A 13,885-nucleotide genomic window follows, 5' to 3' on the forward strand; every position below is an offset into this window, starting at 1 on the left:
TATTTATTTTAGTCACCAAAGCCTAGCAAATTAGTCTATTTTTAATAAGTTACATGTAATATTGGGACTAAATCAGTTTCAGGCCAGGTCATTTAGTAAATAAGCTTCTGCGGTTAATTTGAAAAGCAACGGTTTGTTTTCCCTCACCCTTCCTCCCCTTTTTTGGTTAAAATATACTCACTTTTTGTAGTCCTTTGGATTTTTTTCAATTTGATTTTTTTTTTTAATTTCATTTTTTAAAATGGAGTTACTGGGGATTGAACCCAGGACCTTGTGCATGCTAAGCATGCACTCTACCACTGAGCTAGACCCTACCCCATTCCTGGATTGTGTTTTAAAAAATCCCTCTATTAAATCCTTTCAGTGATAAAAATAATTGGATAATTGGAATGGCAAAAAAGAATCTTAGGCCCCGATGTCAAGATCAAGCTACTGTTTTTATCTTCTAGGTAGTTATCAGTAATATTTCAAAAGTTGTTTCAAAGAGAAAATAAACTAATAGATATGTCAGCACTCTGCGAAGCTAGACTTGCTTTGCATTTCCCTTTTATGGGCTCTGTTCATCTGGTTTCTTTCCCTTGTTATCCAGATAGTTTCTGTGACATTTATTGTAAAAATGTTTTAAACTTTAATGATTTAGGTTACATTAAGTTATCTGGGCTTGCATTTGTCTGCTTGATTTCATTTTGTTTCCATTCTTTCCTCTTTTTGTTTCTGTAGTCGCTAACTTATTTATTAACCTCAGCCAAAAAGGAAATTGAACTAATGTCAGAAGAGCTGAGGGGTCTGAAATCAGAGAAGCAGCTTCTTGCACAGGAGGGAAATGCTTTAAAGTTAGAAAAAGGTTCACTTTTGTCAAAGCTTGTAGAGGTGGAGGCCAAAATAACTTTACTTCAGGAAGACCAACAGAAACTGTGGTCAGTAAATGAAACTCTTAATTTAGAAAAGGAGAAAGTCTTAGAAGAAAAGCAAGATGCCAAAAAGCTTTATCAGCAGGAACAGCTCGATAAAGCAGCTTTGGCTGTTGAGAGAGAAAAATTACTTAGCGAGGTCAACATTGCACAGGAAGAACTCTTGAAGATAAACATGGAAAATGACTCTCTGCAAGCTTCCAAAGCAAGCTTGCAGGCACTCATAGAGGAACTCCAGTTCAGCAAGGATATTCTGACTGCTGAGTCTAAGAAGAGTCAGGAAGAAAAAGATCACCTGGAGGACCATATCAAGAAGCTTGTTACCGAAAACCTTGCCTTGGCTAAAGATAAAGATGAAATTATTCAGAAGCTTCAGAGCTCTTATGAGGAGCTAGTCAAAGATCAGAAAACCTTGATGCAGGAGATTGAGGACCTCACAACTGAGAAAAAGTCAGCTTTAGAGAAACAGTCAGCTCTTGATAACACTTGTGTAGCCTTACGGGTGGAAAGAGACCGGCTTCTTCAAAACAGCAAAGATCTGCAGTTTGAGAAGGACATGCTGCTTCAAGATCAGGACAAACTGAATGCCAGCCTGGAGGCCGCCCTCCAGGTCAAACATCTGCTCAGCACGGAAGCCCACGAGCTCCGTGCACAGCTGGATGAGGCCAGCAAAGCTCTGAGGAAGGCCGAGCTGGAGACGATGCAGCTTCAGGCCACAAACACAAGCCTCACAAAGCTGCTGGAAGAAATTAAGACCAGTCGGGAGATCACAGACTCCGAGTGCATCCAGCTTTTGCACGAAAAAGAAACTTTGGCCTCGTCTGAGAGAAGGCTCTTGGCGGAAAGTGAAGAACTTCTGAGTGAGAATAGGCTCATCACTGAAAAGCTCAACAAGTGCACGGAAGAGGCTGCCCACGTGGAGACGAGCCTGAGTGAGAAGATCACTTTCCTAACTTCTGAGAAGGAGGTGGCTTGTCAGAAAATCGTTAAGCTCAAAAAGCAGCACGATAGTCTCTTGAGGGAAAAATCTGTACTGGAAATGCAAAATGGGGATTTACTTGCAGAAAGGGAGAATTCCATCAAAGCCATAGGAGACCTTAAAAAGAAATATGATCAGGAGTCTGCAAACAGAAGAATCATCGTGCACGAGAAGATGAAACTGCTCAGTAATCTTGATGCTCTGAAGAAAGAGCTTCAGGAGAGAAAGAAGGAAAACCAAGAGCTCACAGCCACCAAGTGTGATCTCTCTTTGATGCTGAAAGAGGCTCAGAATGCCAAAAAGATCCTAGAAAAACAACACACTAACGTATTGCAGGCCAAGGAGAGTTTGAATGCTGAACTGAAGGCTTGCTGTTCTGAAAAGAACATCTTGCTGAGGGATGGGTTGAACCTGCAGGAAGAGTGTCAGAAGCTGAACGAGGAGGTGCACACAGTGCAGCAGTCCCTCATCCTGGAGAAAGAAGCCAGAGCACAGGACAGAGAGTCGTCCTTGTATGAAAGCAACAAACTCCACGGGCAAATGGTGCTCCTGGAGCAGGAGGTGGAACAGCTCAGAGTGTGCATGAAGGAGCTCCAGTCTGAAAACTTTGTGCTCATCCAAGACAAGACCAAATCAGAGGAAAAAGTGGCGGAGATCATTAAGGAAAAGGAACTCTTGAGTGCAGAGACGGCTCAGCTTGCTGCCAACATAGAGGCTCTGAAGAGCGACTTTGCCACCTTGTCCAAGTCCAAGTTGGAGCTGCAGGAGCTGCACAGCTACCTCACCAAGATCCTGGATGACCTGCGGCTGAACCACGAGGTGACCCTGGCCGAGCGAGCCAAGGTGGTGCAGGACAACAAGAACCTCCTGGCCGAGAAAAGAGAGATGATGCTGAGAAAGGACGAGCTCCTGAAGGAGAAGGAGAAGCTGGCCGAGAGCTACTTCATCCTTCAGAAAGAGATTAGCCAGCTGGCCAAAACCAACAGCCATATCTCAGCCAATCTCCTAGAGTCTCAGAATGAAAACCGTATTTTGAGGAAAGACAAGAGCAAGCTCACTCTTAAAATTAGGGAGCTCGAGACGCTGCAGTCATTTACGGTAAAGGGGGAGGTTCGAGTCCGGAGCACCTCGACTAACACTGTGCACTAACCCTGTAGTGGCCGAGGGATGTGTCTTCATTCCCACAGAAGGAACCCCACCCCGTGTAGTCACTTGCGTAGATGTTGCAGGCTGTTTGGTTACCACCTGAAAAAGGCAGCTCTTTACTAAATGTCTAATTGTAGTCTCTCTCTCCATTAGGAAAAAATTGCAAACTGTGAATAAAAACGATGTTTTTTTTTTTTTTAATTGAGGGAGAAATTTTTGTGACAGAGGGCAACTGTGGTTCTCAAAGGTTTAAGAAAAGTGGTAAAATGGGCACATTTTGAAACATAGTATTCTCTTTGCGGCCTTCAGCTGCTTCATTGTGTCTGTTCATTTGCCGCTGAAAGAGTCCAGGGAGGTCTCCGCCGTTGGCAACCGGGGGCGCAGGCCGAGTTCCCGTCAGCTTAGAGGCCGCGTGAAATTGTAAGCAAGTGCCTAAAAAGACGTTAATTCACTTTTACGGTTTTTTCCAAAACTTTATCAGCTAAGGATTTTTTTTCATATGCGTATTATCTTTTTTATTCACAGCCATGCTTTTGTTCATAACCTGCAGCTTTTCATAGACTTTGCCATTCGTTGCTTCGCATTAAACACTTGAGACTTGCACTGTATTTGCCCAAATTTTATTTTTATTTGAAAAATTCTCAACCTAAATTCCGAGTGATCTCAGAAGCCCCGAATTTGAAATGAGGAAGAATAGTTTTTAAACATACAACAGTAAATATGAGTAAGGGAAAAATTCGACCACACAAAAATTTTACTCTTTCTTGTCACTCAAACATAAGTGAGAATGGTGAACACTAGTCACTGTAAGTTGAAACTTGGGAGATGTAGGCTTAGAGGGGTCTGAAAATACACAGATTGCGTATTACAATTGGCTTGTTGAAGAATGGCACTGGGGGTCTGTGACTTTGTTCTGGTTTGGAGTCAAGACCTTTGATGTGCTGGTCTGTCTGTCTGGCCGCAGGTTGGTGACTGGCCCACCCTCTCTGTGTGCTTCCTTTAACCACACAGACCCTGAGCCCTGCTGGGCAGCTCGGCCTGAGCGTCAGTCACCTCACCGGCTCGGTGAGGGGTGCCTTTGTTTCTCACAGTGCTTTCTTGTATTTAGGCTGCTCAAACAGCAGAGGATGCCATGCAGATAATGGAACAGATGACCAAAGAGAAGACCGAAACTCTGGCCTCCTTGGAGGATTCCAAGCAAACAAATGAAAAACTGCAGAATGAAGTAATCAGATTTAAGTGGCTTTTTGTACAAAGGACAGCTTATCGACTTCATGGAATGTTTGGTCACTAACTCAGGATTGTTTGGTTTTTGAAGTGTGGCCTTCCACAGGTTTGATCGATGTTAGTGGAGTGGAATGTACACCAGGACCGTGATAATGTTAAATAAAGTGTACTACTCCACTGCTTACTTAGTAGGGTCAACCTTTAAAGAATGAGGAGGAATCCCTAATAGCGTGGCTTTTCTATGATAATTTTTCAGTGATAGAATTAATGAGAAGAGGTACTGATCACATTCTCTAGCTTTTATATTTTTTTATCCTAAATTAACGTAATTTTTTCCTCAACTATCTCCCAACTTTGAGCTACTGAACTCCATTCCTCAACCCTGAGTTTGACATAGGCCTTCTCTTGGCCTAATTCAGTACTGTTTCCCTTTAGAGTCATTTTGTATCAGTCACTTCTGGGTTTCAGACAAATTTGTGGCATCAAGATAATTTTGATTCTGTCCAAAAGTAGCATTTCTCATTCTTGCACCCTTCTTTGACGTCCCCCTCCCCCTCCCAACTCATACCAACCCTTTCTTTCTTTGGAAAGCTGTTATGTAAACCCCGAGCAGATTGCTTCGCCAAAATAGTTACGTGAAGTTCTGCAGAACTTCAGATGCTTTTTAAAGTGATAGGTAAGACATTAAGGAATTAAAGCAAGGGAAGGCAGCCACACTGAGTGGCTACTGTAAACATCAAGCCTTCTCATTGTGGGAGGTCAAAGATTGAAATCCATAAAGATGTGAATGTTTTGAGATAATTATAGGGTAAATAAAACTTGACACAGAAGGGAGTGCATTTATGGAATTGATTGTCCTAAGAGAAGAAGACAAGCTGAAACCATAAAAGCATTAAAAAAACCATAGATGATAATCAAAATTAGAAACTAAAGTAAACGAGAAAATTTTGGATAATGTCTCTAACCTTTGACGATAGATTTGGCCTTTGAAGGGAGAAAGGTGGGCTTCCATGACATGCCCCTTGGTGTCCCATCTATCACAGTGGGTCCAGAAAACAAGACTGGGTGAATCATTTTTTGGACCCACTGTGATATTTTGGGATTTTTTTGTTCCATGAATCTGGAATGCTAGAGGGCATTAAAGGAAGATGGTGGTGTTAAAACTAACAGGACACTCTCTAGGACTCCTGACTTGGGAGCGTGTGACGTGGCAGAAGTATCTTTGGCCATAGGGGATAACTGCACAAGTCCTCGGAAGCCAGCGCCGCCCGAGGAGCCCACCCTGGGTGGTGGATCCCCCATAACGAGCTCCCCACCTGGGAGCACCTAGAGCTCCAGCCGCCTGCCAGAGCCTGTGGTTGGTCGTGTCCCCACTCCTTCCAGCAGCGTGTCTGGCCCTGTGCTGGCTGCGTCCCCCACAGGCAGGTGATGGGACTGACTGTGAGCGAGTGCTTTTCAGTCTCACCACATGACTTTTTCCTTTTCAGGCTGAAATTCAGATGAATAACTAAATCTTTTCCCATACACAAATATTCCAATAATTTTTGTAATGAGGGCTATGTAAGAGTGGTACGGCACTGAAAAATATCATTTCCTAAATCACAAATCTGTGGGGAACGAGAGGGGTTTGTTTTCATTACAGAGTTAATCCTTGTGGATATCATGCCTTTGCAGTTTCTTTCTTTTTTTAAAGATGGATCATACATACATCTCAAATTCAGTGATAAATATTGAGAACTGTACCCAAGGTGAAGAAAAAAAGTTTGCTTTAATTTACATGGCAGTTTAGTTTGACATTTTGGCCTGCTGTACAGGAAATGTCTGACTAAATGTAAGGGGGAGGTTGCAGCTTATAATAGACCTGATCATTTGTAATCTCTTCACCCAGGTGACCCTCTTATTTTTTTTTCAAGTGACTAATTTCACCTACCTTTCTAATGTACGTTTTCATGAATGATTTGTCTATCCAGTCATGTCATTGGAAAATGAAATAATTTCATCAAGTTTTTTTCTCTTGGTCTTTAAGTTGGATACACTTAAAGAAAACAACTTGAAAAATGTGGAAGAGCTGAACAAATCAAAAGAACTTCTGACTGTAGAGAATCAAAAAATGGAAGAATTCAGGAAAGAAATGTAAGTTTACCTCCTTTGAGAGAAATTGTGGGAACATATTTAAAATTGCAAAAGTGAGAACAGTGCTAATTATTTTAAAGGTGCTTGGCAGATACGTGAAGTCAAGCTTAATAGTCACCCTCCTGCCCCGCAAAGGCTGTTGCAAACCTGAGAAGTTGGAACTGTAGCTCAATTACAGGATCAAAATGAAATGTGCGCTGGCTCATGAGTTAGGACATTTTGGAATCCAAACGTGACTTCTTAAAGCCTTAAGAAAATACAAGTGGAATCAGTTTTTTAAAGTCGTGTGTTCCCGTGGTAGCTAATCTCAACGTTAAGAAACATTAGACCCTCTGTTCATAAATCCCTCAAAACCCTCTAGGGAAAAAGCACGTACTTTCAAGATTATCAATAATCTTGATTTTAAGAGTGATCAAGTCTTCCGACATAAAATTAAATGAGCAGAATTTTGGAAGACCCTTCTTCCTCATCAAGGTTTACCCGTCAGTCTGCTACCCAGATTTCAGGCAGATAGGCTGCCCACATTTCCTTTGTCAAGACGGCCTTTCAAATTTGGTTCTTACAATTATTGCAGATGGTCATTTATCTGGCATTTTCAATGAGTCACAGAGTAGATTTCATTTTGCTTCTCTGTTCTGAGAACTCCACTGTATCATCTATGTGTGAACCTAAAAATGTAAAGCCAGTTGATCTGGTGAACATTTGAGTATGTCCTTTGCCTTAGGTATAGTTAAACTGGGAAAGGTACAAAGGTGGATTACATGGAGGCCCTACCCTTCAGGGATTTGTATTATTTATTTCCAGGTTTGATCAAACAGATGAGCTTCAAATACAAAAGCATCAGTTCCAAGCTGCTATTCCCAAGTCTCTATCCCTAGTTCTGTTTGTTGATCAGGCTTGGATTAAATTAGTGTATATTATGTCTAGTTCTTCTGACAGTTCTTAAAATCCTCCTAGAAGTAAACATCTGAGCTGCTCATCTGAGGAGATGGACAGCTCACAAGGTGGACGATGGATCCTTTATTCGGTCTTAGTGATACTTCCCTGGGTGACATTCAGACAGCTCCCAGCAGCTGCACTTACACAGACGTACACGTTTACAGTTGTGGTGGTGGCCACCAAGAGAGGCTGAAATCTCCTAGTCTGTCAAAGCCAAATCACACAAAGAGAAGTCAGATCAATTCGGAGAGGGTGGGTTCAGCTGTAGTGTAGGGTCCGCCCGCCCTTTGACACAGTAGTTGTGCTAACCTGGAGTGTTCGGAGCAGCACGTTGACTTGGGTTCGTTTGTGTCACACAGGCAGCTGGTGAGGGAGGATCTGAGCGGCAGGAGAAGAGTCCCTCACCAGCCTCCCTCTGCCAGAGTCCCGCCTCTGGGCTCTCTGGGCCGTGCTAGGTGATGGAGGGGCAGGGCCAGAGGGACCAAGCCGAGGGCTCGTGGGAGTCAGAGAACACTCCTCTTTCCTGCACCACTTCCTAGGAGTCTCTTGTAATGGGCATGACCTTGGTCTGCTGTGTAATTCTCACCCAATCTTTCTGTCGTGTCGCCTACCCCCAGATGGCATGGGGTGGTTTCATCTCTACCAAGAGAGAAGCTGTTCTTGTGCACCCTTCTTTGACGATCCCACTGAATAATAAACGCTTAGCCTCATGCCTATGGGCACAAGGGATCGGGAGCAAAAGCGCAGGCCACGGTGCTGGCCCTCTGACCCGGGCCTGCCTCCTCCCTCGTGCTGCCTCCCAGAGCTCCAACCCCTGTGGGCAGTGGTCCAGGCAAGGAGGACCCAGACCACAGGGCAGACAGAGCCTGGGCTGCTTTTGACTGTCAGCCTTTTCTCTGGCCCGCCAGACCCAAGAGCATCCCGTCCTGTGCCGGTAACTCAGCACAACGTGGCCGCCATTCTTAGCAGGAGGGAGGGGCAGTGGGAGACACAGCGGTGACGTCGTGGGAAACTGCTGGAGGGAGGTGTGAGGTGTAGGCTGCCCCCAGTGACTCACTGTCCCCTGCCCTAGACTTGGCCACATTTCAGGGACCATCTGATAGAAATGTGCTACATAATGAGAACAGTGCTTCTCAAAATAAAAATGAAGAAAAGCAGTCATTCCTACTGTTCCTTAGTCTTGTTCCCCGGTGCTCGAAGCTGGAGAGTGCACAGCTGTTGGTTTCTCTGCGGCTCAGCGCATATCCGGGATCTTCACGTCCTCTAGAGCTTTTGGGGTGTTCCTCTTCACCCGGCAGGCAAACTGCAGTTCCTGAAGGAAAAGAGACCCACCTCCTATAGAATCTTATCCTGGGCCCTGGACACCCAGCACTTGTAACTAACTGTTCCTTTTCCTCTATGCTATTTACTGAACTGGTTTTAGGAAAACTCTTGATTTTGGTTAGCCAGCTCCTATTTTTAGTTGGAGAGAGAGAATAAGATGTTTTTTCTCTGGTGTGTAATTTTGAATCTCAGGGAAAATGATACAAGCCATTTAATTTTTGCCTTTAATTACTCACCTGGCACAGTAATAAATCTGGAATATATTTAGCAAGGTAATTAATGGGTTTACGATGGATTCCTAAGTAGAATGTTTGCAAGTTGGTATTAGCAATGTTTATTTTGCCTCTCAGTTTTAAAACTGTGACAGTCTTCTGTTGCAAGACACCTTATTATGTAGAAAGAAACGCAGCTTAAAAAATTGTGAGAAATGTATTTGTAGGTGTTTTCAGGATGACTCCTTTGAGTATGTCCAGCAGTTAAGCTGTCAGAGCCCGCTCCCTTTGTGACGTGTATGTATCCAGTCTGGTCTGAAGGAAGGTGGAAAGGTGTCTCACATCAGAGTCGCCGCTGAGCTCTGTGTGCCAGTGTTAACTCTGGTTCTCTTGGGTCTGCAGCTTCTTTGTGTTGGGGCATATCTTTTCACTTCCCTGAGCTTCAGTTTTGTCATCTTTAAAATACAGACGACAACATTAGCCTCCTTGGGCTTTGAAGATTAAATGAGAACATGTACCTGAAAGCGTTCTGTAGGTTTTAAAACACTGAACAAATACCATTTTTTTAAATCTTCGGGCATCTTGCTGTTTCCTTGACTCCCTGTTTTAATTTTCCTGACTATGGGTTCTTTAAACCAAGGATTTAAAAAAAACTTTAAAGGATGAAAATCTTTGAGAGAGAAAGAACAGTATCACAAAACTCTCACTGACTAACCATTAATGCTGAGCCCAAATAGCCCCTGATAAGCCAGTGACCACCTGGGACTAAAAGTTTTGGCTTACGATGATTCTATCATAAGTAAAGTCTTCTGATTTGTCAAGAACTGATGGACTTTGGCCAGAAGATGAACCTTAACCTGTACAGTGTGTGTGTATATGTTTTGAACCATAATTAAAACCAAACCTCTCAGCTTTGGAATGACTAATTACCTGAGGCTAAAATTCCTTCTCCGGTTTTCTTCACTTGCTAAATAAACATCTCTGCAAAACGCCAAATTTAATGTGCTAAGAGAACTTTTGTGTAGACACATTTCCCCGTATCTTCATGAGGTCAGCTCTGTAGGTATGTAATAGGTGCACGGAGAATTCAAAATCGAGAAAACTGAAGACGCCAAGCACTGCCACCCATTAGACAATTGAAATTAAAAATAGATGTGTTCATGCATCAGCAGATGGTTCAAACCCAGATGACTTGATGCAAAACCCAGCCATGTGTGACAGCTCACTCAATGGAGTATGGCCAGCACAGACTTAAAATTCATAATTACATCAAAACCTTCTATGGCATAAAACTAAAATCCAACGATCAAACAAACTATTTTGAATATCTGCATGTAAAGGATAATAATTTGGGGTATATATTTTGGATTAATCTTAATAACGTGAAGAGTTTTTAATAAATACATTTATCCTGTTCACATTTTAAATGCTGATATTCATGATATAGGTTAGCAAGCTACATTTTTATTTGCTTCTTTTAATAGCAAGTTAGCATTATGGAAAGAATACACTCAAAATACATCACTTGTTATGTAATTAGAAAACTGCATTTCCTTTGGGCATTGCACCTCTGGTTGAACTGGAAGTATCCCCAGATTCACACCAGCACTTGATTCTGACACATACTGGCAAGGGGGACTATTAGATTTTCACTTCTGCCGGGAAAAAACAGATTACAGGCTCGTACAATTAGAACAGAGTGCTGTGGCACTTTTTCAACGTAGTTGGTTTCAATATCATTTTCTAATAAAACAAAGGGAATGCCGGCCATTTCATTTGTCGTTTATTTGCTAATGACTGTTTTTTGTATGGGGAGTGCTTAGAAGTGGGGTAAGTGTGGGTGGCGAGAGGGTGGATGTAGTGTTTATTAGATTGAAAAAAATGTAATAATTGTGGGTGGCAGTCCTCCTGAGGTTAAAGCCGTGTGGCCCCCCCTTGCCTGTAGATGAGTCTGCCTCTTGTTATACATCTTCTCAGGCACGTGACCCAGATATATTTTCCTCAGTGCTGTGAAGCTGGTCGTCTCCCACAGTTTCCTTGCCTGTCTTGTTTCTATGGTAACCCTGCGCTCACTGTCCTTGCAGAGAAACCCTAAAGCAGGCAGCGGCTCAGAAGTCCCAGCAGCTTTCAGCGTTGCAAGAAGAGAACGTGAAACTTGCCGAGGAGCTGGGGAGAAGCAGGGACGAAGTCACAGGTCATCAAAAGGTCGGTGGGCCTCGGAGGGGGCGGGGGCGGTGTTCCCGGCTCTGCCCTGCTGGTGCCTGCTGCTGTGGTCAGGGCACTTGGCGGGCTCCTCAGAGATGTGCTGGATGTGGTGGGGTCATTCAGATGGGATTTCGAGTCACCTGTGTTGTGTGTCTTCTTGTTTTCAAGTGTGCTGCGGTGGGATTTGGGCAGGAGTGACAGGTCTTTAAAAAAAAAACAAACCACTAGGAACTTGCAAGCAAGTAGAAAATAAGATCTCTCTCCGATGATCTTATAGCAAAGCGTTTAAACGGAAAGGAACAGTATCTTCTCCCTACTGCTTGGGTTTCAATTTTTTTTTTCCTCTAAGATGTTTTTTTTCTTTCTTTCATGAGAATTGGTTTTCAGGAAACAGATTCCAAGAAAATGGATTTGGTGTGAGGGTTGGCAGCTGTTTTTAAATAGAACTCTGCTTTTCTTTAAACTAAAAAAAATTTTTTTAAACATCTAATGGAACTGTGTATATATGTGCATTTGTGTGCGTTGATGTTTGGAATGTGTGTTACACCTGTAATGACCTAACCGCAACCCACTTGCTTCTGTATTTAAATTACAAAGGTTTCTGACAAGTTTATAGAACACTGAAACAAGACCAATTGTAAAGAATGCTGTCTTCTCCTTTTTATTCTTGAGAGGTGGAATTAAACTGCTAAACTGTTAGTCACATCTGACTTCAGAGCAGAGGCTCGAAAAATGTCATTTTAAAGAGAATTTTCCTATATAGTCATTAATTCTTGCTTTTACACATCGAGGGAAAGAAATTTTTTCCCCAGGTGTACTTTGTAAACGTTATTTTCTCACTTGGACGGGGTAGTTTGGGTTAGTTGTACTATGTATCCGTTGATGCCGTACAGTTGGTGGTCAAAGCGCTTTTTGGAAAGTTGGTTTCAGACTTTGAAGTCCTCATTATGGCTTTCCACAATTTTCTTCCTTCACAAGAGAGACGGCCCCTCTCTGCAGACTCCAGGATGATGGTCGTGGTGGTTTAGAGGCTCGAACTGTGTGACAGGCACAAGTAAATGACAGCTGTCCTGTCAGTCTTCACAGTAATCCTAGGAGATGGCACAGTCATTATCCCCGCGTGTGAAAGAGGAAACGGAAGCACCAAGAAGATAGTATCGCGCTCAGCCTCGTTCAGCCAATAGCGTCAGGAGATGTGTGTCATCTGATTTGGGTCGGGCAGAGAATCTGAGCAGGGTGACTTAAATGGGTCGCCGCACTCTGCTTTGGTCAGTGTGTGAGAAAGTGAAGGTCATGAAAGACAGATGCCCTTTGACCGGATGAGGTTCCTTTTTTCCTGGCACAAACCAGAGCGTCTGAAGCCCTGGGGACCTCTGCCGTCCTTGATCCATGAAGACTTGCACGGGAAGGATCTCAGCTGCGTGCTGAGTCTGTTCGCTGCCTTTTCTCTCATCCCATGGAACGTCTTTGGTGGAGAGAGTGGATTCCACACACGTGGGGACCACGCAGAAGCCAGCCTCTCCTCTTGCGCCGTGACCTTAACTGGGCTGTTGATTGCATTTCCTGTTTCAGTCCTTCAGAACCGGGATGACCAAGAGGGAAGCGTCTCGATTTCTTGGGCAGAGGTTTTCAGGGTTCCTCTCCATCCTCCGGCTGTTTCTCTTTTGCCTTGGGACTTGAATTACCTTCCTTTTGAAAAGGTTTTGTGACCAGTATTTTGAAAATCAGTGACTTTGAGGAGTGTTAGAAAACTGCTCCTGCAGAGGAGCAGCTAGGACAGCGACCTCTGAAGAAGGGCTGTTGTGTGTGTTTTATGCGGGAGGGAGAAGCAGGCGGCCGTGAGCTAACACTTAGTGATAAAGACTTTAGGGAGGTACTGATCACCGAGAAAGGCTGCAGGTATCTCTTCCCTTGATACATATGTATACGTTTCAAAAGAGTGGCGAGAATCAGCCATTTAAAACAACTTAGAAGCAGCCTTGTCTAAAGAAGGGGGATTCATTCATTGGCTCCGTTACTCTTACTGTGTAATAATCTCCAAGACTCTGGAGTGCCGCTTGCTTACGTAAAATCACGGATTTCCACTTCGTTACTTTCTATAGTTGAGCCAAACTGTTGATCAGCTTTGTTCAGAAATATACTACAGAGTCTGGCAGAAACCCTATTTTTTTAAAAAAGAGTCTTTATTATAGGACTATAGAAATATTCAGGGTTTCATCCTGAAATGAAGGCAGTGGAGACTGGATTGATGCGGGACAGATAAACACTGACCTGGGACCTGGTTCCACCCTGACCCCTTTGTTGAGCAGCACCAGAATTTGTTGACCGTTGACCGAGCAGACGGCTTTGCCGGGGTTGCACAGGCTCAGGGCCGCATATCTGAGACAGTGAGGTTATTTTGTAGACAAGGAAGGTGAGGCTCAAAACTGAAGCAGCTTTCCAAAGGCACAGAGCGAGGCTGCGGGGGGAGCCGGGGTCTGAGCGCGTGTCCGGCTACCTTGTGAGCCTGTTTGCTCTCTGCCGGACTTTACTGAGGATAAAGCTTAACATCTGTGTACTTCATAATTGTTGTTGTTAAGATTTAAAAAAAAAACAACCCTCTGAGCTGGGAATGGGGTAGATGGGGGTCAAACACTACTACTGGTATTTGTGTTTTCTGCCTCCAGTATTTATTTTGCTTAGAAAGCCCAGGGGATCCCAGAATCTGTTCCTCATCTGGAGGCTCCGCTAGGAATACTGGCTGAGGCCTTTGATTTCCTTGAGAAGCCCCCGTTAGGAGAGGGCTGCTTCACTTCCTGTTTGTCATTTGG

The 13,885-nt window shown here is 43.6% G+C and overlaps 1 protein-coding gene across 5 annotated transcripts in view; it reads left to right on the forward strand.

The window, feature by feature from the left end:
- The window catches only part of CLIP1 (CAP-Gly domain containing linker protein 1), a 112,144-nt gene that overhangs the window by 73,740 nt on the left and 24,519 nt on the right, over nt 1-13,885 (forward strand). For 4 of the 5 annotated variants that reach the window (XM_074356054.1, XM_074356056.1, XM_074356057.1 and 1 more), the window contains 3 exons: nt 4,145-4,261; nt 6,290-6,396; nt 10,955-11,075. In XM_074356054.1, coding sequence (XP_074212155.1) covers nt 4,145-4,261; nt 6,290-6,396; nt 10,955-11,075 — 345 coding nt within the window. Of the gene's footprint in view, nt 1-720; nt 2,989-4,144; nt 4,262-6,289; nt 6,397-10,954; nt 11,076-13,885 lie in introns of all 5 variants that reach the window. The other variant, XM_074356058.1, reaches the window with a different exon arrangement.

Source organism: Camelus bactrianus, chromosome 32 (genome assembly GCF_048773025.1).
Source record: "Camelus bactrianus isolate YW-2024 breed Bactrian camel chromosome 32, ASM4877302v1, whole genome shotgun sequence".
In the NCBI taxonomy this organism is placed as follows: Eukaryota; Metazoa; Chordata; class Mammalia; order Artiodactyla; family Camelidae; genus Camelus; species Camelus bactrianus.